Source organism: Carettochelys insculpta, chromosome 20 (genome assembly GCF_033958435.1).
Source record: "Carettochelys insculpta isolate YL-2023 chromosome 20, ASM3395843v1, whole genome shotgun sequence".
Lineage (NCBI taxonomy): Eukaryota > Metazoa > Chordata > Testudines > Carettochelyidae > Carettochelys > Carettochelys insculpta.
The window spans coordinates 17,304,212-17,332,052 of NC_134156.1; the positions used below are offsets into that span (position 1 = coordinate 17,304,212).

At 44.1% G+C, this 27,841-nt stretch overlaps 1 protein-coding gene across 4 annotated transcripts in view; it reads left to right on the forward strand.

The window, feature by feature from the left end:
• Positions 1-27,841, forward strand: part of RHBDL3 (rhomboid like 3) — a 154,091-nt gene that overhangs the window by 77,517 nt on the left and 48,733 nt on the right. For all 4 annotated transcript variants that reach the window (XM_075014537.1, XM_075014539.1, XM_075014538.1 and 1 more), the window contains one exon: positions 25,910-26,134. In XM_075014537.1, coding sequence (XP_074870638.1) covers positions 25,910-26,134 — 225 coding nt within the window. The remainder of the gene's footprint in view (positions 1-25,909; positions 26,135-27,841) is intronic.

Below are 27,841 nucleotides of genomic sequence, written 5' to 3' on the forward strand. Positions count from 1 at the left end.
ATGAATTCGAGGAAGGGGACTGTAGATCATCTGTTCCACACATTACCTCTGGGACTTCACCAGTGTGGCTGGCTGTTTTTCTATCAATATTTATGAGTGAACGTTTTGAACTGTTAAAACATTATTGATTTAGTTTCTTCTGCTGCCTCTCAAACAAGTCCACATTAGTGTGACTTTGTTGGCAGCAAGAAGCCAGAGCCAAAAGGGCACTAACAGAACTCTAGCCGCTGCAGAGGTCTGGCCAGGTGGGGCACATTTCGGGGGCTATGGCTGATGTGGTTGGCAATGTCGAGATGGAGGGATAGTCACAAGTTTCTGCCTATCACAGGAGCAGCTCACAGGTCTCGTATCAAATTTTCCCTGCAGAGAGGGTGGGCTGGTTGGGACACTCGCTGTAGTTTGGTGCCTGAAAGTCAAGAAAATATCCCCTTGGACAAGCAGTTAAGCATTAGCCTCGGGATCAGGAAACCTGAGCTCTCTTCCCAGTGCAGCCGTGGCCTCTCTTTTCCACCCTGCTCTGTTTCTCCTGCCATCCTTTGTGTGTCAGATCTCTGTGGGCCATCAGCTCTTGCACGCGGGGACCGTCCCTTGCTATGGTAAGTGCACAACATGGAAGAGCCTCAATCTGTATTATCTGCAAAAACAAACTCAGTGTCATCAGAAAGCAGGACTCTGTTGATCCTGATGGGCTGGAACAGAGCCGGGATATGTAGTTGTGGCCTTGATATGGAGAGGTGTTGGACACTTGTTGCTTTCACAGACCACAGCAGCAGCTCAGTTTGTGGGTCTCCCAGGGCTGCCAGATGTCCTACAGCAAAGCCAGGAACTGAGAACAGGTTAAAGACGTCTTCCTGGCTCTGAGGCTGGAAGCTGACAAGCCCTGGAGTTATTGACCCTGGACAGTCTGCGTGGCGGGGTTGTCCCTGCAAAAGCCCACCATGAGAGGAAACCTGGCTGTGCTTCATCAAGCCTGATAGGTTTTTACAAAATACTTTGGATCTAAATCTGTATTTTCCAGTGAAAATTCCTGACCGATTCCAGTCCTGGAGGCATTACAGTCTACGTCTCTCCTAACATGCTGCCTCTCTGATCATCTGAGCAGCTTCTACTTGTGTTCCCAAGGTTTGTAGGGACTAATGGAAGCACTCTTTTTAGTTAAAGAAATTCTGGTCTGGAACTTGCTTCACTGGAAGTCAAATTGACATGATCTTCAGAACCTGCTTGAAAGCTCAACTTTTAAACTAGATTCTTCCTTGAGAGTGGCAGTGATGAGGGATGGGGTAACCTGCATACAAGTTTCCATGGAGTTGACTTGATGTTAGGCAGTATGACCGTGTCTACACTGAGCCCTAGTGCTGCCAGTTTGAGGCAAATAAGCAGTCTTGAAAAAGCAAAACGATTGTTCATTTGCATATACATACAGCTCATGTGCATATTAATGAGGCCAATTTGCATTTTGCAACAGAACTTAAGCAGTGCGGACATAGTTCTACTGACAAAGGGGGTTTTTGCTGGCAGAACCATGTCCACACTGCTTGAGTTCTGCAGTGAAAATGTAAATTAGCCTCATGAATATGCACATTAAATGTATGAATATGCAAATGAATCACCGTTTTGCATTTTCAAGACTGCTTATTTGCATCAAACTGGCAGCACTAGGGCTCAGTGTAGACACAGACTATGTGTATGTGCTTGATGATGGCCGTTTGTGTTCTTCCCCACCTCAAGAGATCTCAACGTACAGGTTAAACCTCTCTAATCCAGCACTCTCTTATCCAGCAACATCCGTGGTCTGGCATGATTTTAGTGATCTGGAAGACCACGTATCATGGGTATGCCCAAGTTTCCTGTGGTCCCATAAAGTTTGTTTACAGCCACCGGGCCTGGCTCTCAGTTTTCTGTGCTGTTATTCAGCTGTAATTTACCCCTAAATGTCTTCCAAGACTGTCTACACTAGAGGTTTTGTTGACAAAACTGGGTTTTTGTCGACAAAACTCACAAAGCATCTACACACAAAATGTGTTTTGTCAACGGTTTAAGCCATGTAGACACTCCAGAAGGCCCTTTGTCCACAGAGTGGATCAAAAGATCAATCTTCTTTTATGTGTAGATGCAATCTATCGACAGACATTTTGTTGGAACGTCTCTTCTGACAGTAACTTCTGTAGACAAATGCTTCTAGTGTAGATGTAGCCGAAGAGCCCAGTAAGCAGTGGAAGTGTGGGTAATGCTTCTAGACAATATTGACCTCCTGTTGTCAGGCAAATTCTCTCATTCGGCACTGGTTAGGTACCGAGCCTGCTGGACTAGAGGGGTTCTGTGTGTACAGTTGTTTCCAGCTTCTACTTGAGCTAAATTGGAATAAGCTCGTGCTTTGGAGATATATCTACTGGGTTCAAGCCAGCCAGGGCACTATTACATGAAATATATAGGCCAAGAGAAACAAGGATGATGGCATTATAAATACATGTCTTAAAACAATATTCAGAAAGAGTATGTGCATCTGTGTGTAACATGAGGGCTGGGCAAATTCTACTAACATTCATTCATATTCTTTAAATATATTGTTTAAACTCTTTTTGTCCCTTCTGTATTTGGTTTCTGGAAATATTTTAATGAAAAGGCTTTTATTGGTCCTGGAATGTTTGTGGAATTAGTGATTTCTAAGCAAATCTTGGAGGATATTCACAAAAATCCTCATCTAGAATTCTGAATCACATGGGAAACTTAGTTATTAAATTTAACAAGGGACCATAAACATACTCATATGCCCAGCTTGAGTTTCTAATAGCGAAAACTTGCAACACTCTGCTTTGGAATCATCCACAGAGCCAAAATTATCCCTACAATTCAGAAAAATAAGTATAATATACAACATTGAAGTTTGCTGATGCTGTTCACAGACTGAGTGAAAGTCATCAGGTGAATGAATCATTTTGAGTGATTTCTCATCTGTGTGTATGAGAATCACATTGAGTATGTAGAAAACGTACTGCTGCCTCATTTACATATTTTATGTATAACAGAACATGTTTTCAAGAAGCCACAAAAACAGCAAAAAATGCAGTCACAGGTGGCTTTTTCTCTGTCTGAGACACTAGGAAGAAATGCTACTTGCCAGGAAAATGAATAGTGATTTTGTTTTTCTGTTATCCAGTTGGTTTTCTCTGGCACAGAGGAGACACTAAAAGTACACAATGGAAGTGCTGGCTGTAAACAAACGGCAACAGCTGCAGGAGGAGATAAAACCTGAAGTTGTTTAACTAACTTTGCTACCTTCAGAGATGAGATGATCTAGAAAGTAATTACAGCTGAGACATTATTTAAAGGGTTGAACACAACTTGTCTTTGGCAGCCAAGCACAGCACAGGTCAACTTTTTCACACTTTGCCCAGCGATTCCAACAATGCTGAACAGCAGGCTACGGATCCCTGTAGAGATGGAGTCTCTGTGTCCCAGCCAAGCATTCTTTCTTTTCTCTCTGGAAACAGGGAACAGATTTGTTACACCAAATGAACCAGTTGACCTGCGTGCCTTGCCAGCTCTCCTCAGGCATGGCAGCAGAGCTGAGGGATGGAGCAGCTGGTACAGTACAGCCAGCAGCCCGGCTTCTGTTATGGTACAAAATAGAGGACTTATGCATACAAAGCAACTTCCAAGCTGCTGTGGTACTTTTTAGTACAACAGAGGTATTACCTGGCATCATTCCTCGAACTTACAGCGTTCACTTACAGTCTCAGAGAGGTAGCCGTGCTACTCTGTATCTTCAGAAAACAAAAAAGCAGTCCTGTGGCACCTTAAAGACTACAAATATTATTGATTAGGTGATGAGCTTGCATGGGAAAACCCACTTCTTCAGATCTGGAGAAATACTGAGAGGAAAAAGAACTGGGAGAAAAAAAGGAGAGAGGGAAAAAAAAAACAACCTTGAGGAATCCACTAAATAGGGAGGAAGGAAGGGGTAGGGAGAGAAAACCCCTTTGCCAAGTGTCTGTTAAGTGGGCTGTCTGCCATCACTGTGAATATCAAAGGTGGGGAAATTGTCCTTGTAAAGTTTAAGGTAATTGAGATCTTTGTTGAGTCACAGTGAGAGGTGTCAAACTTGAAAATGAATTCCAGTTCAGATGTTTCCTTTGTAATCTGATGTTAAAAGCGCTTTGTTTTGATCAGTAGTGTGTCCTGCCAAATTAAAGTGCTCATGCACAGGTTTATGTGTTTTCAGGTTCCTAACAGCTGGTTTGTGTCCATTCATTCTTTAGGGAAGGGATTGTCCAATTGGTCCAATGTACATGGTAGAGGGGCTTTGCTGGAACATGATGCCGTATATCACTTTTGAAAGTTACTTAGATAGTTCATGGCCCCACAGTACACAAGGACGGTAATTTCAACCTGAGGCTTGGTGTGCTTCATGGGTATAGCTATGTTGGAAAACCTCCCAGTGGAGGTGCAGCTTATACCTGCAGAAGAGTGCCTTGCAGGGATAGCTTACATGTACCGTGTTGGCCAGAACACAAAATCACACCCCTGACCATTGTGGCTGTACCAGCAAGTTTCTACTGCAGACCTGGTCTTTTCCATCAATGTCACTGAGTATTGCATGCGCTACTAGATAAAATGCAGGTTTAAAAGCCTGGTGGACTTAGATTCTTGTCCTTGCGGTGCTACACATATTACTGTGAGAAATGGGCAAGTTCTTTCACCTCTCTGGGCCTGTTTTCCTTCATGTAAAAGGGAGATGATAGCTACCTGTCTTTTCTGTGGTTTGCGTAATGTTAGGAAAAACTGGCTGAGATCCTCCTGTGAAAGATGTGGTAGAAGTACGAGGTATTGTTTCATTGTGTTGTCCCAGCTCTTTGAGGACCATCGTGGAGAGGACCTGTGCAGCACAAGGAGAGTCAGGGGCAAAAGCTGTCTCTGGAAGGGGCCTGGAAATGTGAGGCAAACTCCCAAAACAGCCCTCAGTGTGATTTACAAAACGCAGTCTGGTTGCTTTCAAAATAAATAGCTTTGGAGTAACCTTAAGCTGATGCAACATCTTTGCTTCGGGCAAAAAGTATCCGCTAACTTAAACCAGATCCTTTGTTACCCCAGATTGTGATCAATGGTTTCTCAGAAGAGACAAGTTCTACTTGATTTAGTGAGAGCAAAAGTCATTTTTTTAAACAGTGTCAGCTGGACAACAATACTCTAATCACACTAATCCAAGATTCACAGATGCCCGTATGGTTTGTCCTGGAAGGAAACAGCCTAGAAGCCTTTCTGTTCTCCATCCTTCTCTGCACTGCCCCAGCCCTGGACTGACTGGACTGTTAGAAGACAATTAGAGGTAATTTAGAGCTGAATAACAGCACAGAACACTGAGAGCCAGGACTGGTGGCTGTAAACAAACTTTGAAACCACAGGAAACTTGGCAACAGGAAACACTCATGATAAATGGTTGTCCGGCTAACTAAAATTATTATAGATTAAGGGATGCTGCTGGGCAAGAGAGTGCCGGATTAGAGAGGTTCAACCTGTAGTTCTGTGACCTGGGACCCAGTTCTGGCGTCCAGCTGTATGTGCATATGTGAAGAGCCCCAGCCGGAAGGAGAACCCCCTGGGGCAGCTTCCTCCAAAATCCATGGAGTTGTCATTCTGCCAGCTCTCTGTGGCCCCTTCCAGCACTGAGCCTCAAGACTTAAGGGTCTTGGCCTAAAGATGTGTGTGGGCATCTGATCCAAGGCTGGATAGCACAGCAAAGTAATTCTGTCTTCAGAGCTGGCCCAGAGGGGCCTGGCCAGTGGGCAGCGCCTAAGGCGGTACACAGACAGTAGGGCCCGGGTAGTGGATGCTATTGTTATTTGGCATGTGGGTTCCCTGAAGGTGTGAAGCCCAAGGCAACCGCCTTGCTCGTGCCTGTCCTGCCTTGGCAGAATGACACTGTACCTGTTCTGAGGTAAAAATGGAAGGCAACAGTTTGGTTCCTGCAATGTAACAGTTAGCATGCTTTTCAAAAGGTTCTGCTCTTTATGCCCTAATGGAAAACACAGAATTTAATAACGATACTCTAGGTTCTATGAGTCATCATACAGAATATATCAGAGGGGTAGCTGTGTTAGTCTGTATCTACAAAAACAATGAGAAGTCCCGTGGCACCTTACAGACTAACAGATTTTTGGAGCATAAGCTTTCATGGGCAAAGACCCTCTTCGTCAGATGCACGTAATAGGTATCAACAGCCCAGCTACAGAATTTTATAGGTTTGCTCATAAAACCTATAGAAAAGATCTCATGAATTACCTAATACTGTTTATTTTTGTAGGCCCTGTTGGTTCAGGCCTTGATTTAACATAGCACTTAAGCAGCTACTTGACTGGAACTCAGTGGCATAGAAGCATGTATTTGAAATTAAGCACATGCTTCAGAGTTTCCTAAACTGGGGCCATAATCACTATTAAAGTCTGTCGGACTTTTCGGTGGGCTGGGAAATTTAATGAGGTCATATTGGGACTTTTCCCTGTTGGGAAAACTGTAAAACTCAGTAAGGGTGAAACCAGTAGAGTTAAATTGAAAAAAAAATAGAGTGCTATTGAAATTACTCTGAAAACATCAAATTGAATGGAGAATTGTGTCTTTTATTGGATTTTAAAGCAGCCTCTAGAATTTAATGGAAAGTTGTATCATGGTTACAGAATTCTGTGGATTGGTTCCAGAGTTCTATGGAGAGATGATCATATTGGTGGAATTCTGTAATGTTTTTCCCCCCTTTCAGGTTGTAAAAGGCTCTGTGCAGTACGTCATTTTATAGCCCTTGAATGCACTGTTGTAACTTTGTCATCTTTTCCCTCCACAGTTTTTCAGGGTCATGCACTGTTGACAATTGTTGTGTGGACAAAACATTTTGTTGGCAATTTACACCACTGAAAGGAACCATAACAGCAGCCTTTTGAGCTCTTCTGTTTCCTCCTTCCAGAGGTCTTGGTGATCACTGCAGACTCCCACTATCAACAGTACTGCAAATGAAAAGTTCACATTGTTTTGGTTTCTGAATGGATTTTTCCAAGTTGAACTTTCCCCATGATGTTTCGTTTTAAAGGAGATAGTACATGGCTCAAGCAGGGAAGCATTCCACAGCCAGCAGGCACGCATGAGATCCAAGCTGTGCTGAGTATCAGAGGGGTAGCCGAGTTAGTCTGGATCTTTAAAAACAAGACGTCCTGTGGCACCTTATAGACTAACATTTTATGGAGCGTAAGCTTTTGTGGGCAAAGACCCGCTTTGTCAGATGCATGAGTGGGGGGTTCCAGAGGAGGGTTTAAAGAGGGAGTCTCAGTCAAGGTGGGGGGCAGAGTTGACAAGGTCTGTTCAGTCATGGAGGATGTGGCCCATTATCAGCAGTTAATGTGAATTTGAGAACATCAAGAGAGGAGAAATCAAGTCAGTTCAATCAGGGAGGATGTGGCCCACTATCAGTAGCTAATGTGGAGGTGTGAGCATCAAGAGCGGAGAAACTGCTTTTGTAATTGGCCAACCACTCCCAGTCTCTGTTCAATCCTTGGTTGATGGAGTCAGATTTGCAAATGAATTGCAGCTCTGTAGTTTCTGTTTGGAGTTTATTTTTGAAATTTTTTTGTTGTAGGACTGCTACTTTTAAATGTTACTGAGTGTCCAGGGAAATTGAAGTGTTCTCCTGCAGGTTTTTGTATTCCAGATGTCTGATGATGTGCTGGAGAGTCTTCAGCAGGGGGCTGTATGTGATGGCCAGTGGTGTTCTCTTGTTTTCCTAGTTGGGCCTGTCTTGTAGCACGTGGCTTCTGGGTACACATCAGGCTCCATCAATCTGTTTCTTCACTTCCTTAAGTCTGTTTGCTCCTGTATGGAGCCCAATGACTTGTGTTCAGATTGGCAGTGAACCAAAGTTAGGATCTGAAGCAGTTTTCCCTCTATTTTTTTTCCATCCATGTACAAAATAAATTTTGTTATGGGTACCAAGGCACGTGCACCATCAATAGAAATACATGCTGCCAGCTGTGGGCGCTCTTCTAATCAGTTGGGTGGCACCTGAATCTCCTGGGTGGATGTCCAAGTGCTCAGCTTCCAGAGAACACTGCTGCGAACCCACACATCCCCTCTCTACCAATACGTGGACCAGTTCAGATATGTAGCTTAATTTACTTTGGTTCCTGAGAGTGTTACTGTGTTCCTGGCCCCTAATGCCACCTTCAGTGCATCTTTCCTCTTGGAGTGGAAATCCTGGTTCCATTGTGTTCTTTGGCATTCTGCTTTTAACTTCAATGGAGCCAGAATGTCACCCAGAATCTCCATTTTATGTCTGTGCACCGTAGCTTTGTATGATGGCTATTCTTGGACATTGCAGCAATTGTTTGGGGCACACGGGGTTTGGTCCTGAGCAGCATTTAAGTGAGGTGTCCATAAATAATGAGGGAGAGCATTTTATAAGAGTTCTGATTTTGGACATGGAATACAGTTCTTGCTGATGGTCTTTTTTTCCTGTGATGAAGTGGGGTGTGTGGGGATTTTATTCCCCTGGTTAGGCTGTATTTGTTTCCTACTATCCTGTAGCAGCCTGAGGTGGGTGCCTCAGTTTCCCTATGCACAGCATCAATGTGTAGCTGGTGATGGAAGTCCTGGTTTGATGACTTCTTGCTTATACTCAATGGCCCTCATGCCCTTTGTAACCTAGGCAACCAGGTGACACCTTTCTTCCCCAGGAAACAGGACAAAGGAGGGAGGAGCAGCCCTTCTGGTTTGAACTGGGGCTGGACTATTGAGTGAGACAGTCTCATCTGGCTAGAAAGGGAGGAAGAAGGGCTGGGATCCCCTCTGGGTCCCCGTCCCTAAAATGGATTGTACTGGCTGCTTCTGATTTCTGTTGTGACAAGTTTGTTTTACTCTGTGTCCCTGTCACCTACTAAACCTTCTGTTCTCCCTGCGGAATAAGAGTCACAGCTGACTGCGGGTGGGGGGCAGGGCCTGGTGACCCCCTCACTCCTTGACAGGTTACTGCTTTCTTTTTCCCTGGTCATCTTTGCACAGTATTTGTCAGTGATGCAGTGTCCCCAGTGCACGTGACACTTGGTGGTTATATTTATTCAGACTTGGCATGGGAATCACATGGATATGGGGAGAAGCTCTGTGTCAGTGAGAAGCTGCTAACGGAAAAAGGAGAAACCATTAGATTTAATCTTTTGACTTTTCTTTTGTGCGTGTGTGTGTGTGTGTATCAGATATCACCACGACTGTTTTATTACCTTTGATGGCATGAGCTTTTAAGGAGTCACACACTGTATCCTCTCTGCAAGCTAATGAGGGGGAATGATTTAAGCCCTGTTCCTTTTTTATTATTATTATGGTACTTGGAAATATTTTGTAGCACAGTCATAAAAAGGCTATAAATCATATCTCCACTTTTCTACTATCTGGCTTCGCAGGGTCTGTGATTCTAGTCAAACAGACTAATAGTCTGTGCAGAAGGGTTATATACCCAGTAACTGGGTGTAATTCTACAGAGCAGTACACCCCAAATCTGTGACGATAGGGGCCCTAAGAAAGCCCCAAGGTTGCCCAAACGAGTCATGTCTCTGATGAAGTCTTGCCTTAGACGCTAAAACCCCATTCCCTTTCCAGCGACTGTTTTGCATATTAAAGGTCTTTGCTGTAAAAACTGGAATCTTTAATGTCACCCTTCTCCCAGACAGGTGTAATTTCAGTTGGGCTGATCATCTCGTTCTTTCTAATCTGCAAATATTCAGTGTAGAAAACACTCAGGCACCTAACCCCAGTTGAAACTGAGACAAGGGGGTTAATAAAATTCTCTGTTTGGAAGGTGTTCAGTGGCAGAGGGCCTCACTGGTGTGTGTATTAAGTGTGTCAAACACACTCGTCAGCAACCCCAGGCACAGGTGCCAAGAGTGGCACACCAGTCAATTTTTCATCAGCACGCGAGGTGGGATCTCAGCCCTGTCCCTTCCTTTCCCATGCAGCCGGGAGCTTGCTCAAAGCCATGCTACTTGTGGGCGAACAAAAAAACACTAATGCTCCCAATCACCATCTCAATGGTAAAGCTCTGCGTCTTTATTTATTTATTAATGAAGCTGTTGTAAGTAGGACTATTAGTGACTTTAAAATTATCACCAGCTCTGGGACCGTACATAGAGGTCAACAGGTTGCTAAGAAAACTGGGAAAAGTTGCTAAGTCTAATACATACAATCTAATGCTTAATGAATAATCTGTAGGCTGGGGCCTGTCTGCGTTAAGCAACTTTGCACCAACGTGGTAATGGTCATATATCTATGGCAATGGAATCCCCCCGCACACACGCCCTGACGTATACATACTGCAGTGCGATAAAATGGGTTGCACTTACCCAAGCCAGCCTCACTGACGCAAACCTCTGGTGCACACTTCCCTAGCATAGACAGAAATTAAAGTTGATTGTTGGGGCAAGGGTGAGGGGAAGGTCATTGAGGTCTCCATTATAAAGTGAGGCACAGGCTTGTAGTGAATAGTGGTCATTAGTGACACACTCTTGTATGCACAAAAAGGATGAAACGCCATGGTCAGAAATCATAGGGTATCTTGAAGGGGTGACGTTGAGATAACGTAGCTACTCTGTGTGGCCCTTGAAAACCCAGGTTCACTCATATGAACCCCTCACTTAAATGGCCACTTCTTCCTCTCAAGATCATTTGCATTGAATCCCAGGAGCCCATACCAATTGGTGACCCATCGCAGGGCTGCATCCACATGGCTATTCTTTCACAGGTGAATTGCAACATTTTTGTGTCGATTGCCTTCCCGTTGGTTCAGTCTCAGTAGGAACTTGTCACGTGTCATTGCTGACCTGCAAGGCTCTGCGTGCATCTCATTCTGGGTGTCTTGGGGCCATGCGAGGATTCTGAAATTCAGTAACCAGGAGACGAAAGGTGGTGTTTGAACACGTTCAGCTTGTGTGTGATTTTGATCCCTTCTGATACATGCTATATGCTGCAGCAGATGAGAGAACATTTTCTTCAGGGAAGTAGTCTAATCATTATGCTTATTAGAGTAGAACTTGGCAGAGAAATTTCCATCCTAAGCCATCATTTCTCAGCTGTTTTGAATCACTTATGCCTGAAACTTGATATGTGAGATGTCAAGTTAAATAGCCATTTTAATACACACACATACACATTGAAATGGAAAATGCACATTTTAAAAAAATTCAGTCCTTTCATAAAATTAAATCTGGGCTCTCCTCAGCTGCAAAGATGCCTCTACTTTTCCAACCTCCTTCCCAACAACTAAACCAAAAATGAAAGGTTGTAAGTTTCTTGTGTGTCAAACGGTCTTGGTGTTCTGGAGCAAGCGAGCAATTCGGATAGGGGCATTCGGTCCCCCAGCTGCAGGCATTATACACTTGAGTAGCTTTTAAGCCATTGGGACTACTTAGGGTGTTAAAGTTAAGCACATGTGTAAGCTTTTGTGGGAGCAGGGCCTAAGAGTTGTAGAGAGCGTGTTTTCTGTTGCTATGGGCCTGCAGCCAAGCTGCAGAATTGCTGTAATGTAACTAGCTCCTAAAGCTGTGACTGCCAGAAGGGGCTGAGCCAGGATAGGAAGATACAGCTTGCAAGTTGCATCAGGTCTGCCAGGCCTTTTAATCTGGACCATGGCTGGCCCCTACATCTGCAAAGGGGGAAGAACTTCAGGTGTTGCTCCCACCCCCAACAAAATCTCCCAGTTCTCATTGGATGGTTTCTAACCAATAGGATCTGAGAGGTTTTCCTGGGGGAAGGGGCAGTGCAGCACAGTTTCTCAGCTCCTGGTGGCTGATTTCTGGCCAACAGGAGCTGAGAGATTTTGGTGGGGGCAGAGACAGCACATGAAGCCCTCTCCCTCCAGTGCAGAGAGTCACATAGAACGGCCAGTGGGCTGGGAAGTCCGTCTGGGGGCTTGTCTAATATCCAACCTTCTTCTCTCCTTCTGTAACTTCAGACCATTGCTCCTTGTTCTGCTATCTGTCACCACTGAGAACAATTTCTCTCCATCCTTTTTAGAGCTCCCCTTCAGGAATTTGAAGGCTGCTATTAAATCACCTCTCAGTTGTCTCTTCTGCAAACTAAACAAGCCCAGATCCCTCAGCCTCTCCTTATAGGTCATGTGCTCCGGTCCTTTAGTCATTTTCATTGCCCTCCACTGAACCTGCTGACCCTACTGAATGATCCTCACTTTTCCAACTTTGAAATTAACTCAGTGTGTATTAAGCAGAACTCCGCCATGAAGCCTCTGTGAGCTCCATGCCAGTCCCATGCCTGGAGGAAGGAAGAGGGTTGGTCTGATGTGTATCAGTGCGCTGACCATCAAACAACAATACAAATGAAATCTGATGCCAGTACAACTAAGTGATAAAAGATGCCGACTTGGACATCGCCCGGATAAACAAGGTCTGTGATACCAATCAAGCAATCCAGGTTGGATTGATAAGTTGGCTACTGAAAAAAAATTACAACTAACACATATGCTATCCATTGGAACAAGGAATGTCTGAACACTGTGGGCAACTGGAAAATTAGAGCTGCTTTGGAAGGAGATGGAGAGATACGGCTGCAATATACTTGGACTGGCAGAGATGCAATGGACGGCATCAGGAGAGATATGTGGTTGTGAAGTCGTTTGGTCAGGAAATGAAATGAAGCATGAATCAGGAGTTGGATTCCTTCTTAGCAAAACAGCAAGAAGATCATTATTAGGATACAAACCGGTGAGTGCAAGAATGATGGTAGCGAGATTTGAAGCAAAACCGTTCAACATCTCAGTCATTGAGGTGTATGCACCCGCTTTCGACAGTACAGAGGAAGAGATTAGCCTATTCTATAAAGAGTTGATAAAGATGGTGGAGGAGATACCGAAGAAAGATGTGCTGATCATCGGAGGAGGTTGGAATGTGAAGGTTGGAACAGATAATGAAGGTTGGGAGAAAGTCATGGGAAAGTGTGGATATGGACAAAGAAACGAATGAGGTGCGAAACTACTATAATTTGCTACAGACCATGAGATGGTGATCTGCAACACAAGATTCCAACAAAAGGACTGTAGGAAGTGGATGTGGCGATCGAATGATGGAAAGTCCAAGAATATGATAGATATGATTTTGAAAAGAAGATGGATAACATCAGTACAGCAGTGCTGAACTTTCCAAGGAGCAAATATAGACTCAGACCACTGTCTAGTGATCGCAAACATCAAGATAAAGCTCAAAAGAAAATGTAAGACACAGTTTAAGAAAAGAAGAGATGTGGGGAGGCTATGTGAGGAAGAAACAGAGAATGCATACAGAGCAACGCTCAAAGAGAAGACTAAGAATATCGCCACAGAGAAAGACCTAGATAAGAGAGTCACAGGGATAGCAATCACTATAGAAGAGGCAATTGAGCAGACAGTTCCAGAAGAAGAAAAGATCAATAAGAAGTGGATTACCCAGGAGACACTGAAGTTGGTTCAAGAGAAGAGAGCATTGAAGATCAGAAGAGATGTTTCTGAGATAGTAGAACAGCAATATAGGATGAAATGCAATGAGGTAAGGAAAGCAGGCCGAAAGGATAAGGAGAAATGGTTAGAGGAGCAATGTGAAGATATAGAGAGGTATTACGGCGAATGTCAGACCAGGGAGGTGTATAAGATAATTAGGAATATTAGTAGGAAATGGCAACCAAATCAGATGGCAATTAAAGATGAGAACAAAGAAGTGCTCATGAACAGTGAGAAGACTGTGCAGCGATGGACGAGATATTGCACTGACCTATACAAAGCACAGTTGGACCCGAGTGTCTTAGAGGGGCTGATTGAAGAACTGAAAGAGATATCTCCACCGAGCATCGACAGCGAGACTGATATTTCAAAGGAGGAAGTACAAAAAGCAGTGAAACAACAAAATAAAAACAAGAGCCCTGGAAAAGATACGATCACGGGAGAGATGATCAAATACGATGGAGAAAGCATGATTCAGAAAATACATCAACTATGTAATATAGCATGGAAAGATGGGAAGATGCCTAAGGAATGGACAAGATCTATGCTAGTGACAATACCCAAGAAAGGAAGTACATTGGAGTGCAAGAACTACAGAATGATTGCCCTAACGAGTCATCTAGGCAAGGTGCTGATGATGATATTGACTGAGAGACTAAGATCACGGATAAAAGAACATATAGCAGACGAGGAAACAGGGTTCAGAAAATATAGAAGTACCATACAACAGATATTGGCACTAAGACTGATAGCAGAAAAAGCTCGATGAAAGAAAAAGAACATATACACTTGCTTTGTCAATTTTCAAAAGGCATTTGACAGTATAGATCAGCAAGTGACTTGGGTGGTGTTGGAGTCATACGGGGTGGATAGCAGACTGATAGATTGTTGAAAGATATCAGTGACAATGCGGAGGCAGTGGTGCGAACATGCAGGGGGTTGGGAAGTTGGTTTAAAACAAGTAGAGGTACGAGACAAGGAGATCCAATATCGCCTAGTATCTTCATCGCACATCTGGAGAGAGTGATGGACAAGATCAAGGAAGAGGTAGTAATGGGATAGTAATCTGTGCATGGGAAAAGAATTAACAACTTGAGGTTTGCTGATGGTATAGTTATCATTGAGGAAGATGAGGAGAAGCTAGCGAAAATGGTACAGGTGTTAAATGAAGAAGGGAAGCAGTACAGGCTGATTAAGAACATTGATAAAACAAAAACAATGGTATTTGGAGATAAGGAAGTAGGAAGGAAGATCAGTGTAGATGGTATTGAACTAGAAAATGTAGAGAAGTTCACATATCTGGGGAGCAACATAACGTATGATCTAGACTTAGACTTACTTAGACTTAGGTCCACCTGTGCATCTGGGCACATTGGGCAACAAGTGCTCACCAGCAATTTTGGTCGGCTGCAAATAATTCCACCTCCGATTTTTGTTGTGGTTTTGGCATTTAAAATCGAACTCTGCATCGGGTACTGAACTTCCTTTCGGCTTTCATCCAGCACCATCATAAAAAAAGAGTCGATACCTTCGCGCCAAGTTATTTTTTGTTTATTTTGTTTGGTTGCACTTGTTGTTTCTGTAGCAATTGGTTGGTTTTACGGGATCGAGTTGCTAGCCCAACGCTCAACCTTCCTCCTTTTTCATCCGGGCTTAGGACCGGCAATGGCAGAGCTATGATCTAGACTGTAAGAAGGAAATAGCAACTAGAATAACGAAATCAAGAGAGAGTTTGAAGGCGATGGATAAGATCTGGAAAAGCAAAACGATTAGCTTAAGAATGAAGCTGAGCGTCTTGAAAATGTGTGTATTCAGCAGGAAGTTGTACAGATGTGAGAAATGGGTGATAACAAATGATTTGAAGAGAAGAATATTGGCGTTCGAAAGGAGTTGTTATAGAAAGATTCTGAGAATAGGATGGATGCAGAAGGTCACCAGTGAGGAATTATATGGGAAGATACAGCTGAAAGAGAACCTGCTGCAGAAGGTTATAAAACGGAAGCTACAACTATTTTGGCATATTTGCAGAATGAGCAATGAACGAAAAATCAAGACCCTGGTATTTGGCATAATGGACGGTTCGAATAGGAGAGGCAGACCCCTCAGAGAATGGGTAGATGATTTAGTAGATTGGTGAGGAGCTAGTCTACAGAAACTAAGCCACTCCGCACTGGACAGGGAAAAATGGAAGGAAATAGTGAGAGAGGCATCAGACACCAACGGGCGCTGAGTTCACGGTTATTGATTATGATGATGATGATATACTAAGCAGAGATCATTATAACTTAATTGACCTTCAGGGAGGCACCCCATCATTGCACTTATTTTGAAATTGGGGTCTCTAGTGTGAATGCTCAATTTTGAAATGCTCTTGCAGTCTGAAAGCTCTTTTCAGAAATAACTTATTTCAACGTTAGGATGTTGAAATAAGTTATTTCTGGAAAACCCTGCAGTGTAGATACAGCCTTAGAGTGCTACTGGCCAGGAACTGCTTAGATAAGTGCCTTCCGGCCAGAGCCTGCTTCTAGCACCACATCCCCATTCCCTCCCAGACCCTGAACCTTGTCCTACACCCATCCCTCCAGGGCAGAATCTTCTCCTGCACCTATACCCCCTCCCAGATTCTGCACCCCAAAACCCTGCACCAGGTCACAACCCCCGTCTCATCCAAACTCCTTCACAGACCCCACATCCTTTCCTGCACCCCAATCCCTACCCCAAGTTCTCTTCCACACCCAACCTCCACCTCAGACCCCACAACCCCTCCATAGAAAAGTGCGGCCCTTGACCACTTACCAAACTCTTGGAGTGGCCCCCCATCAAAAATGGTCACCCACCCTGGGATAAGCTGTGACTGCTAAAATTCACTCTGAATACAGTGACATGTATCGCTCCATTCTGCAGCATTGAGGTGCTTCTCCTCTTGTCATCGTCCCGTGAGCACCATGACTTACATGATGCTTCTCAGTTGGGGGAACTCAACGGTGTGAAATATTCTCTGATCCAAGGACAGAAAGGACCAATTTGATCATCTATTCCAGTACCCCCAGACTTCTCTTGCATGCCCCTAAGGGTATGCGTACCACTGATTGAGACACAAGGTCCTAAAATAATCTGAGGTCTTAAAACAAGTGTCATTCAACCTTTCCAGATTACTGTACCCTTTTCAGGAATCAGATTTGTTTTACTTACTTACAAAATCATGCAAAAATACCACGGAACATGACTACTGAAAACTTGCTGACTTCTTACCATCTGATTGTCAAATAAATGACTTGGAATAGAAATATTGTACTTACATTTCAGGGTAAGGCATAAGAAGCAGTAGAAACAAGTCAATGTCTGAATGCACTTTTAGATTGTATTGAATTTACTAGTGCTCTTTATGTAGCCCATTGTAAAATTAGGCAAATATCTAGATGAGTCAATGTAGCCCCTAGAACACATTTTCATTGCCCAAGGGTATACATACTCCTGGTTGAGAAACACTGATCTAGTCTGGTCTCCCATAGAACACGAGTCATAGAACTCTCCAAAAATCATAATAATTAGTAATAGTTTCTTGAAAAAAAATCTTTAACATTAGAAATTATATTTGAAACATATAAAATCAAAGGTAGATGAGGAATTATTTGGGTGCAATCCAGAAGAAGGTATAGAATTAGGTGCTGAAAAAGGAAATATTAGGAGAAGTGTTGAGAGTGAGTCCTGCCAGCAGGGTATTTCTCTCTTAAGGGAAGGGTGGATGTTCTAGATCTTGGCACATTTAAAATTAGTGCAGGCAAAGTACTGAATAGGAAACAATCCAGTGCTGGCTGGGTGCTGGACTGGACAATTTTTAGATCTTTTCCATCTGTAATTTCTATGATTCCTCAGAAATCCACTGCCTGGTTAAAGGAAAGACCTTACAGATGATTGTGTTTTCCCACCCTCGTGACAGTGGAGGCTTTCCAGGAAGGTGCTCATTTGTTCATGTGAAAAGAAGGATGTGGAGCATATGTAGGAAATGAAGCTGATGTTGAGCTGTGTGCTTTGGAGAGAACCTACGCACATTCACCGTAGAGCTTTGTGGAAGTGTGGGATGAGGAAAGGAAATAAATGTGAAGCTTGAAAACAAAACTGATTGGAAAAGCTGCGTTTATAAGTAAAGCACATTATAAAATTGAAGCTTTTAGGCCTCTTAGGAGGCTTTTAAAAGGCCTGTGTTAACCTCTCATATTTAGTACTTTGTCTCTGGAAGAATCATATGGAGAGGGGAGATGGAGCAAATTGCTTTTCGCAGTATGTTGCGTATTTTAAGAGTAGCCAGAGGCAAACCTCACTGGTTGGACTTAGTGGGCAAAAGTTGATGCTTTTCCAAACCTCTTTGGGCTAGAAAAATTGGCTGAAAACAGCCCTTTGTGGTATTTTGGGAGTACTCTAATGGAGTAGCGTGCCCCTCTTAAATCATGGGATTACGGCGGCTTCCCCTGCAGAGATCTTTTATTTGGAAGAGCAACATTTGTAAATTACTAGCTGTAGCAGCTGTAGTAAATATGCATGTCAGAAAGTTCTTTCTTCCTTTTCTGTGGGTTGGTCCCCTAATAACAGACATGCTGCTGCTGAACCCTGGGTCTCCTCAGTCTAAAGGTTTGGTCTGAGCTTTGAATGAAGGTTCAGGTTGGGAGGGAACATCAAATTTTAGCTGAAGTAGTTCATTGATCATAAGAACAGCCATACTGGGCCAGACCAAAGATCTATCTTGCCCAGAATCCTGTCTTCCAACAGTGGCCAATGCAGAGGCCCCAGAGGGAGTGAACAGAATAAGTAATCCCTCTCTGTTACCCACTTCCATCCTGTGACAAAGGCTGGGGACACCATTCCTGCTAAGTATCAATGGACATAACCTCTGTGATGTATCTAGTCCTTTTGTGAGCCTGTTAAGGTCCTGGTCTTCATAGCATCCTCTGGGATTTTTCTAATAGATTTCAGCAGAGACAAGAACAAGGGACAAGAACATTATGGGCCAAAAAACTTCAGCAATTGACATTTAGGAAACTAATGAAGTGAGTCTGATCTGATGGTCCTGCTTAGAGCAGGGGGCTGGACTCGATGGCTTTTTTAGATCTCTTTCAGCTCTATTGTTCTATGATTCTGTGATAATGCTCAGTACCCAAAAGCTCCCATTGTGAAGAGTGTGAAAAGCTGGCTGTAATCTAACATTTTAATGTTTCCAGATTGTAACCCCGACCCTCAATTTGAAGTCATGGGGAAAGTTGGTTCTAGAATAGAATGGCCGATTGGCCCCTCTTACAGTGCTTTGAAGGTTGAGACGCTCTTGACCTTAGAAACCATTCAGCTCCAGAATCTAAATGAGAATAATTAGTCTCATCTGTAAAATGGACTGAACCCAGCACCCCAGACATTAAGCAGTTGGAAAGTGGGCAGACATTCAGAGTTAAGCTTTGGGCTCCATTTTGTCTGCGATGTTATAATGCAAAGAACTCACTTGCCATCAGAGGTGAGCGGTGTGCCTAGAGGTTCAGAGCTCTGTCCTCATTACAGGCCCTTGCCCATTCGGCCTCTTGCCAGTGGAGGTTTCTTTTTCCCTCACATCCTGAATAATAGAGCACCATTCAGAGACTTAACTCTAAAGGAGTGTGTGGCTTTTGTTCCTTTTTTCACATGACACTTTATGTACCCATTTGTCTTCAGCTTTAATGTCACGCTCATTAAAGAAACCACAGATCAGTTGCATGAAGAGAGAAAAGGGGTGGCCTGCCCTGTGTTTCTGGAGCTGCAGTAACGTGAGAGCCAACAATGGACTCAGTGTTCTTTCAGCTGGTGATTAAACGCTTGGCTCATAAATACCAATATTCTATAACTTCCAAAATCAAAGAAGTAAATTTTAACCAGATGGGAAGCTTTCTATTTGGGAAGATCGGATTCTTCTAAAGAAATAACCGTTTTCTCGTCTGGCATCAGTCCAAGCAAAAACAGTTACTTTATCTGCTGTTTGTCTTTCTCTACTGTCCTGGGTCCAGGCTTCTCCAGGAACAAGTTCATGAAGTTAATGTGTGATCCAAGGGCTTCCCAGTTACTTCAGTGAACTTAGGCTCGTGTCCTGAGACATCTGCCATGACAGCCCTGGATCTGGAGAGCTCTGTTGTCCACTGGGGCATTTGCACTTGAGTTGGAGATGACCAGTGACTATAATGACAATGGAGCAGGAAGGCTCTTTATCCACCTCCAGCAGAAGTCAACTTCCTGAGCGTTCGGAAACTTGCCATTTTGCATCTTCCCCAGGTCCCGTTGCCCAAGCTCGTCCTTCTCTGTCTCCCTCTTCCATGGGAAGTTGCTGTCTAGTGTCTTTCTTCACAATCTGCATCTTGAAATGCGTTAAGTAGTGCCTTCCTAGAGCCACCAGTGACAAGGAAGCAAAGCAGTGATAGATAATGGAGACTAGAAGTGGTTACAGCTGAGATGTGATTGAGAGATGCAGGTAGCAAGAGCAGCTGAGGAGAAGGTTCTGATGCCAGGAGTAGTGTATTTGTAGGAAAAGACTGCTAGTTGATGAGCAAAGGATGTGAGGACTAAGAAGAGGCAAGGCCTTGCATCTTGTGTGGCTGTTTGCTGCTTGTGCAGGACAGGCGTGAACAGCTGCCATTGTGATTTGGTGTCATTGTACACCCACTGCACTAGGGGTAAATGATGACACAAGATGCAGGGTTTTGGAGAATATGATTTGGGTGGAAAAGATCACACCAAGAACAGACACACAATTGGAATAAGGGCTGGCTCCTAGAAGGGTGACACTTGGCATCTGATACCCTCCAATCAAAGAGGTTGCCTCATCTTGCCCTAGAGTGCTATATAGCCATGGTACTGGGGATGCCCAACTAGGAGAAGCAGCGGTGCCAACAACCACTGCAGGCCTGGGGCAAGGTGGGAGAGGGGCCCAGCTCCCATCCCTGAAAAGGGAGGAAGGGGTGGGGCTGAGGGCAGTCAGCTCTGGGGTTGCCCCACTGCACGTGGAGTGATGGCACAGTGCCCTACAGCATTTCAGAGGGGCCCGGAGCTCTGGACGCTGCTATTGCAGTGGCTGTTGGAATTCTGGGCCCCTTTGAAATGTCAGGCCCAGGGTCACTGCCTCCTGTGTTCCCCGTCGGTGGATCTGAGGAGATGTAGTGATTTGCCACCATCTGCTTATGTGTGAGAGCTCTGGGAAGTGCTCCACCAGCAGCCCAGGTGCTGCAGACAGATGCCGGAAATGGGCAGCTGCTCTGTTGTCTCCATTCACCTCTCTGGAGGGAAGCACGCGGTTTGTACTAGTTTTGCACATGGGGAGCTGGGAGTGGAGCCACTTGAGAGTGAGTCACAGAAATATCCGTAGAAAAATTAGAGATCTTAACGTCCTGTCCTCCTGGGGTTTGGGCTGTGAGCTATTATGGGCAGCTTATGTGGGGTGTGGTTCTGTAAGTATTTTCTCCATGTTAATTAACTGAGGATCTAGGTCAGACTCATTTCTAGCAAGAAGCTACTGATTTGAGAGGCATGACTGAGTGGGGTGAATGTGGAGCCTCTGTTTGTATCCTGAGCTGTAACGCTGGCATCTGATGAGGCGGGTCATTGCCCACGAAAGCTTATGCTTCAAAATATCTGTTAGTCTGTAAGGTGCCACAGGACTACTTGTTGTTCTCGAAGAAACAGACTAACACGGCCACCTATCTAATAATTGCTGCTAGAGTTTCACGTATGCAGTGAGGCTCTCTAACTGATCCCTGCCTTTTCATTTCTAGGTTGGGTGGGTGGGTGTAGCAGCTGTGGCAGCATCTTCTCCTCCCCCCATTATCCTTCTGGCTTCTTCCCTGTCTGCCACTGGAAAGCTGGAACATCGCAAACCATCTTCTAGCCTTTCTAAATCTTCTCCATCATCTGCCCAGCAAGCCAGCAAAGCCTTCCGTTCTTGAAAACCTGACACAATGCACTGGAATAATGCAAGAGTCACACTCTGTTTCATTTGCAGTTGATTTTACTGTTGCATTGGATGAAGATCCAGTATGCTGAATATCTGCTCCATTCTCTTTTGAAGGACTGGATTAGGCCCTGGCAAGGAAACAGACTCTGCCTTATCTATTTGATCCCATGGCCCTTTGTCTGAGTTAACATCCATGTCTTCCCGTGTATTTGCTATTATAACCCACACAGCTATTGGGTATGGTTCACTGTTCCGCATAATGGCACTTTTAGGCTATGTCTACACTGTGCGGTTTTTCCGAAGGAACTTCTTTAGATGTTAGGGTGTTGACATAAGTTATTTCTGAAACGAGTGTTTGCACTGCAAGAGCATTTTGAAATTGAGCGTTTACCCCAGAGAGCCAAATTGTTAAATAAGAGCGATGATGGGGTGCTTCCCTGGAGGCCAATTAGGTCGTAATTACCTCAGCTTAGTACACACCGAGTCAATTTCAAAATTGAAAAGGGGTGGGGTGAAAGTTGTCCATTTTGATGGAGTCTCTATTTTGAGTTAGATGCCCAGCCAATCCAGAATAGCAAGATTTGCAGTGTGGACTCCAGCTTTTTTCCAGGAAAAAAGGCTTCTTTCCACACACACACAAAAAAAGCCCAGTGTAGACAAGCCCTTTGACCTCTTACAGAGTCTCCTCTACAGCCTGTGCTAATAGTAAGTTGGCTTTTAGCTCCTGCGGTAGAAGCTCATGTACTAAACCGCAGAAGTCCCGGGTTTGCATCTCCCTGTCAGCGTTACACTATTTTTGTATTGACAGAACCCTGCAGCTCCAAATTGATTGATATGTTCATTTGGACTGTTGCACCACCTCGAAGTGTGAGGCCAATAATTAAATCAATGTTGAGGGCCAAACAGCTTGCAACCATTTCTGTAGTTCTACCAGTTACTTATAGTAACAGGAATTGCTGTAAAGTAAGAGAAGTCTGATGGACTGATTGTCAATAAAAGGTGGATGTCTTTTAAAAAGAAATGCTACATGTCATGTAGAAGACATGGGCTTGGTGAAGAAATTAGTTCGTGAGATTCCTTAGGCTGTTTTGTGCAGAGGTCATATTGCATTAAAATATATGCCTCTATCAATCTTCAGGAATCAAAGCAAAAGTTAAAACATATTGGACCAGAGAATCATGTGGTCTTTGTCTTCCAAAGGACATTTGGCCAAAAGGATTCGTCTTTTTCTTTTGAAAGTCTTCTTTCTACTCCCCTCGAGTCTTCTTCTTACTTCAAGATTAGACAGAGGCCTATTCATAAGCTGGAACAAGTACAGAAGGCCGCCTCACCTGCTTGGTGAGGAGACCATCTGATCATGAGCTTTAGATCACTACTGGATTTTCTGTGTTGTTAGCTGGTTGGCTTGAACAGAAAATGATGTCTTGAATCCATAAAACCTTAAATATCCTGGAACCTGTCTGCCTGAGAGACTGCCCCACTCCTCGTACTATACCACGTTAGTGGCGATCTGAGAAATGGGGTACCCTTGTTATGACACAAATTGTTGGCAAAGTGTTCTCTGTCAGAAGCTCTCAACTCTGGGACTTCTACCTTAAGTCAGGTCTACATTAGTCCTAAAAGTGAATTGTGGATACACTGTTCCAGTTAGGGCAATTGTCTAGGTGGAATCGACTTATCTACAACCAACTTACCTGGCCATCTTCACTGAGGGAGGTCGATGGGGGAAGATCTCCCATCAACCTCCCTCACTCCTCACATGATTGAGGAGTACAGGGGTCAACTCTCAAGCTCTGGTAGTTTGATTTTGTGTGCCTGCACTAGCACATAAAATCAAACCTGGAAGATTGACCCTGACTGGGTCGGTCTTTTGAGTAGTGAAGACTTACCCTATGTCCATATCACCCTAAGTCTGTTGACCTGCACAGGCTCCAAGGGTACTCTGTGTTTTTGCCATTTGAGGAGGCTGAGACTGTAAAAGGGAGAGTGTAGAGTGGATAAGGCACTCGTTTATGGCTGTACTTTACTAGGGCAGGTGAGCTGTCTGAGGACTGTCAAACTGGAGATCTATTTAGGTAATGGCAGGATGCCCAGAAGACTTGGACAGATGCCACCTTATCAGTCTGTAAATCCAAATAAATGAAATTCTGAACCTTTTCAGCCTAACACATTGGCAGCTGGAGGCCGCAGACCCAGGACTCCTCTTGTAAGCACAGCGCTTGTTATTAAGATAGAATGTACAATGACACAAGAACAAGTCAGCAGAGACTTTTCTAAGAGAAAATAACTCCAGGACATCCGCTGCTGACATAAGTAGGAGTGGAGTGGGTTGCTTTTGTGACAGAGGGGAGCAGGAGTTAGCACTGCAACTTACAGTATGTGCATCTACATCCAGTTGGCCGCTAAATAGACCCACAGCAGCCCAGCAATTTTGTTCGGCGGGGAGTGGGGTATAAAGATAATGGAGAATTAGCTCACAGGCGAGTGTACAAGATGCTAACTGGATACAGTCCCATTGCTCTGTCTGTTTGGAAGACACCAGCATAACCTCCTGCAGCACAGTGAAGATGCTAGATTGGGACAAGTTCCTTAATAGGTGCTCTATAAAAACCTATGTAATGGGGAAATGGTTGTTAACGCATTTAAAACAATTTTGCTGGTGCCGTGCATTTCTAAAATGCCTCATTTCGCCTTTCAAAAAAAAGGTCCCCAGGAAGATTAGTTTAAAACTGCATTTTTCTCATAAATAACCCATTTAAAGCTAGTTTAACTCAGATTAAAGAACACCCCGTTACTAAGCCTAGATCTATGGGGACGTGTTAAAAGCTAGTTAGAATACGGTTGGAATTTACATATAACTGCCAAAGAGCTAGAATGACACCACAAATGTCATATGCCAATTCTACACTAGGGTATAACATCGATTTTAGGTAAGCAGCAGAATTGCATTCTTCCCTTAACACACTGCACCCATCGGTGACCCTGCCTGGGAGGGAACCAGTGTTCCCTGTAAGCTGAGCACTTGGACGGCCACTCAGGAGAGATTGAGGTGCCGCACAGCTGATTAGCAGAGTACCCACAGCCCCCCCACAGAGGGCAGCACATGTTTCTGTTGGTGGTGCACATCCAAACATGGCTTGGTGCACATAAAATTTATTCTGCCCATGGAGGGAAAAAATCAGAGGGAACATTGGAGGGAACCCTAGTTAGAGCTGAGAAGGTAATTTGGTCTCATGGACCTGTTTAGCACTCAGCGTGACTGCTAGAGGTGCTGGTGGTTTTTTGAGAAGTGACACTTGGTAGCTCAGAACTGGAATCAGTCCATCAAATTCACCTCACGGCACACATAACGTTTGTCCATGTAAAAGTGTGACTAACGTAAAATCCAATTCCCTCCAGTCTCCCTCCTCTATAGACAAATATTTTCATCTTCTGATGCCACAGAACCAAGGGCTCCCCCAGAGATATAATACCCCACAAACTAAGGGTATTATAAAGCAGCTGTTTGCTGTTGCTGGGCTATAGGTTTGTTTGACATGCGGGCTATTTATCTCTTTGCAAGGTATTTAGGGCCTGTTTTTTTAAGACTGGTGAGACACAAAATTTCATATGTCTAATTTGTGAGTGAAAGTGCTTTTATCATGTGTGCAAATTGGGAAATTGTGTGCTCAAAAAAGTTAGGGATGTATACATGCAGTCATGCTAATTGCTTATGCAAGTTAGTCACATAGTTGTAAGGCTAAACTGCCTGAAAATCTACTCTGTTCTATATTATAATAACAATTAAAAATTACAAGAGTATAGGAGCAAGAATTCTTGGGATATTAGCTAAATCTGTTGTCCACTGTAGCTAGTGTAATTATTTTGGTTCATGATACAAGTTTAGCATTTTTCCTTTGAAACTTGGTGAAAAACCTGTACTAGCAGCAATGGCTGCAAAGTAGGAAGTCATTTGTTAATGATATGGTGTTATACATGTACATGTAATTTACAACAGAGAAAATGCATGTCCTGAAGAGCTGGAAAGGTGCAAGTATATAGATCACAGGTTTAGCCACTGTGGGAATGCTTCATGATCCAGGTGGATTTTCAGGAGGTGTCTGATGGTGGAAATGGAAGATGCTCAATGTATGTTAATGGACAGCTAATTCCAAAGGGAGGTGAGTGAGGAGAAAGAAAAGGGAACAAACCAAATCTATGCATCAGGAGTAGGAAAGGGTGCAGTCAAAGGGAGTTCATATTGCCCCAGACAGGTGGAACTCCCTGTCTCATGATAATCACAGACTCTGATCTTCAGAATATTTCTGTATCTGCCTGGTAGCACTCCCCACAGACAATCACACTGAGCCTGGGCTCAGATTGCCCTGGCTTGGTAATACTCCCACCTGACAGTCGCACTGGCCTATGGTTTATGCTTATGGTTTTTTCCCCCTTTCTCTTTTCAGATGAGCAACAAAAGGTCGAATAGCTTCCGCCAAGCCATTCTGCAGGGGAACAGGAGGCTGTGCAGCAAGGCGCTGCTGGAGGAGACTGGACTAAGCCTGTCTCAGAGGTTAATTCGACATGTTGCCTATGAGACCCTTCCACGCGAGATAGACCGGAAGTGGTACTACGATAGTTACACCTGCTGTCCTCCACCCTGGTTCATGATTGCCATCACCCTTGTAGAGGCATGTATCTGACAGCGGCACGCCTGAAAACGCTTCCCAGAGTTTGAGCTTGTGCAGGGAGAGCTTTAACCCCGCACATACTGATCATGGCTCTGCCAAAGCACTTGCCTCTTTCAAGCTCCTACTACCACTGGGGCCACACTCTGTGTTTGTTTGGTGATCTGCATAGTCATGGATAGGGATTAGGGTGAAACCAGCACATTCACTTTCACACTTAAACTGGGGATTTGGAACTGAGGTTTCCAAAAACAGAAGCCTAGGTCATTCATCTGCTGGTTCCCATTGCATGAGTTTCTACTGAGGTACCTTGGTATGGATGTTAAGTTCTGCTTAAGTTAGTTGTCAGTGGGTGTCATGGCTGATCCCCAGTCTGATACTCCGAGTGCAGAAGGTGGGGGCCCACAAAAACCTTTAAAATCCCTTGATTTTATAGGCTCTGGTTAAAAAAACTACCCAAGGTCACAGACTCCCTGACCCTGGAGGATAGTTGCTACCATCAAGTGGGAAGCTTCTGCCATTTAAGAGCCAGGAAGACACACTTGGATGTCTCCCTGTGGGGTAACCCCAAGCTTCACCCTATCCTGGGGAGAGGACTTGCGAAAAAAAGAGAAGAAATTAACTGTAAACTGATAGCTGACCTTTTGGTCTAGGCATTAATATACACAGACACTCCTGTAGGATGCCAGAATCAAATCATTGCCTTAAAAAAGTAATTTATTACCAAAACAAAAGATGAAAAATACCGTGAAAGTCAATAAGCATACTTGGTTGCTGGGTGTAAAAAAGCAACTAAAACATCGATGTTAGAACACAGAGAATTACTTCCCGGGGATTCAGCTTAGAAGTTACAAAGTACAGGGGAAGTACATCACCCATCCTTGAAAGTCCCCACCAACCCAAAATAAAAATAACCTGACCATGGCTGCTTCTACACTCGCCCCCTCCTGTTGGATGTGGCATGGTAATGAGACATTTGAAACTGGCTAATGAGGCGCTAATGTGCATATTCAGCAACTCATAAGCATAATGGAGGCCACGTGAATTTCAAAGTGCAGCCTTCGCATTGCAGATTGGCAGTGTAGATGGAGGCAGCTTTGAAATAAGCACCCCACTTTGACATTCCCTTACTCCCACAAACTAGATTGGAGTAAGGGAGTGTCAAAATGGGGCACTTATGTCGAAGCTGCCCCCATCTACACTGTCAATCTGCAATTCCAAGTCTGCACTTTGAAATTCACGTGGCCACCATTATGCTAATGAGGTGCTGAATATGCACTTTAGCTCCTCTTTACCCTGCTTTGAATTACCTCATTACCATGCCACCTCTGATGAGAGGGGGCAAGTGTAGAAGCAGCCCATGTCTAACTAAACATTTCCTATCTACTTAACATATCCATGTGTCTGGATTATGATGTGGCTAGGATATTTACTGGATTTATTAAGCCTACTCAAAATCAATCATCTTGGTCCTTCTCTGCCCCAGGTACAGAACAAAAGATGCAGCTTCAATTCAAACGATCCCTCTTGTCTCCCATTGGCTCACCTGGCTGCATCCCACAGAGAACCCACTCTCTCTGGGTTTAACCCTTTACAGGCATTCATTCATGACAGAGGACCACTAGGCAAAGGGTAGCACAGTGGCCTGGGGTCTTCTCCTCTGGCTGGAAAACCTAGAACCTCTTGCTCCTTTGGCCCAAATCTCCTTTA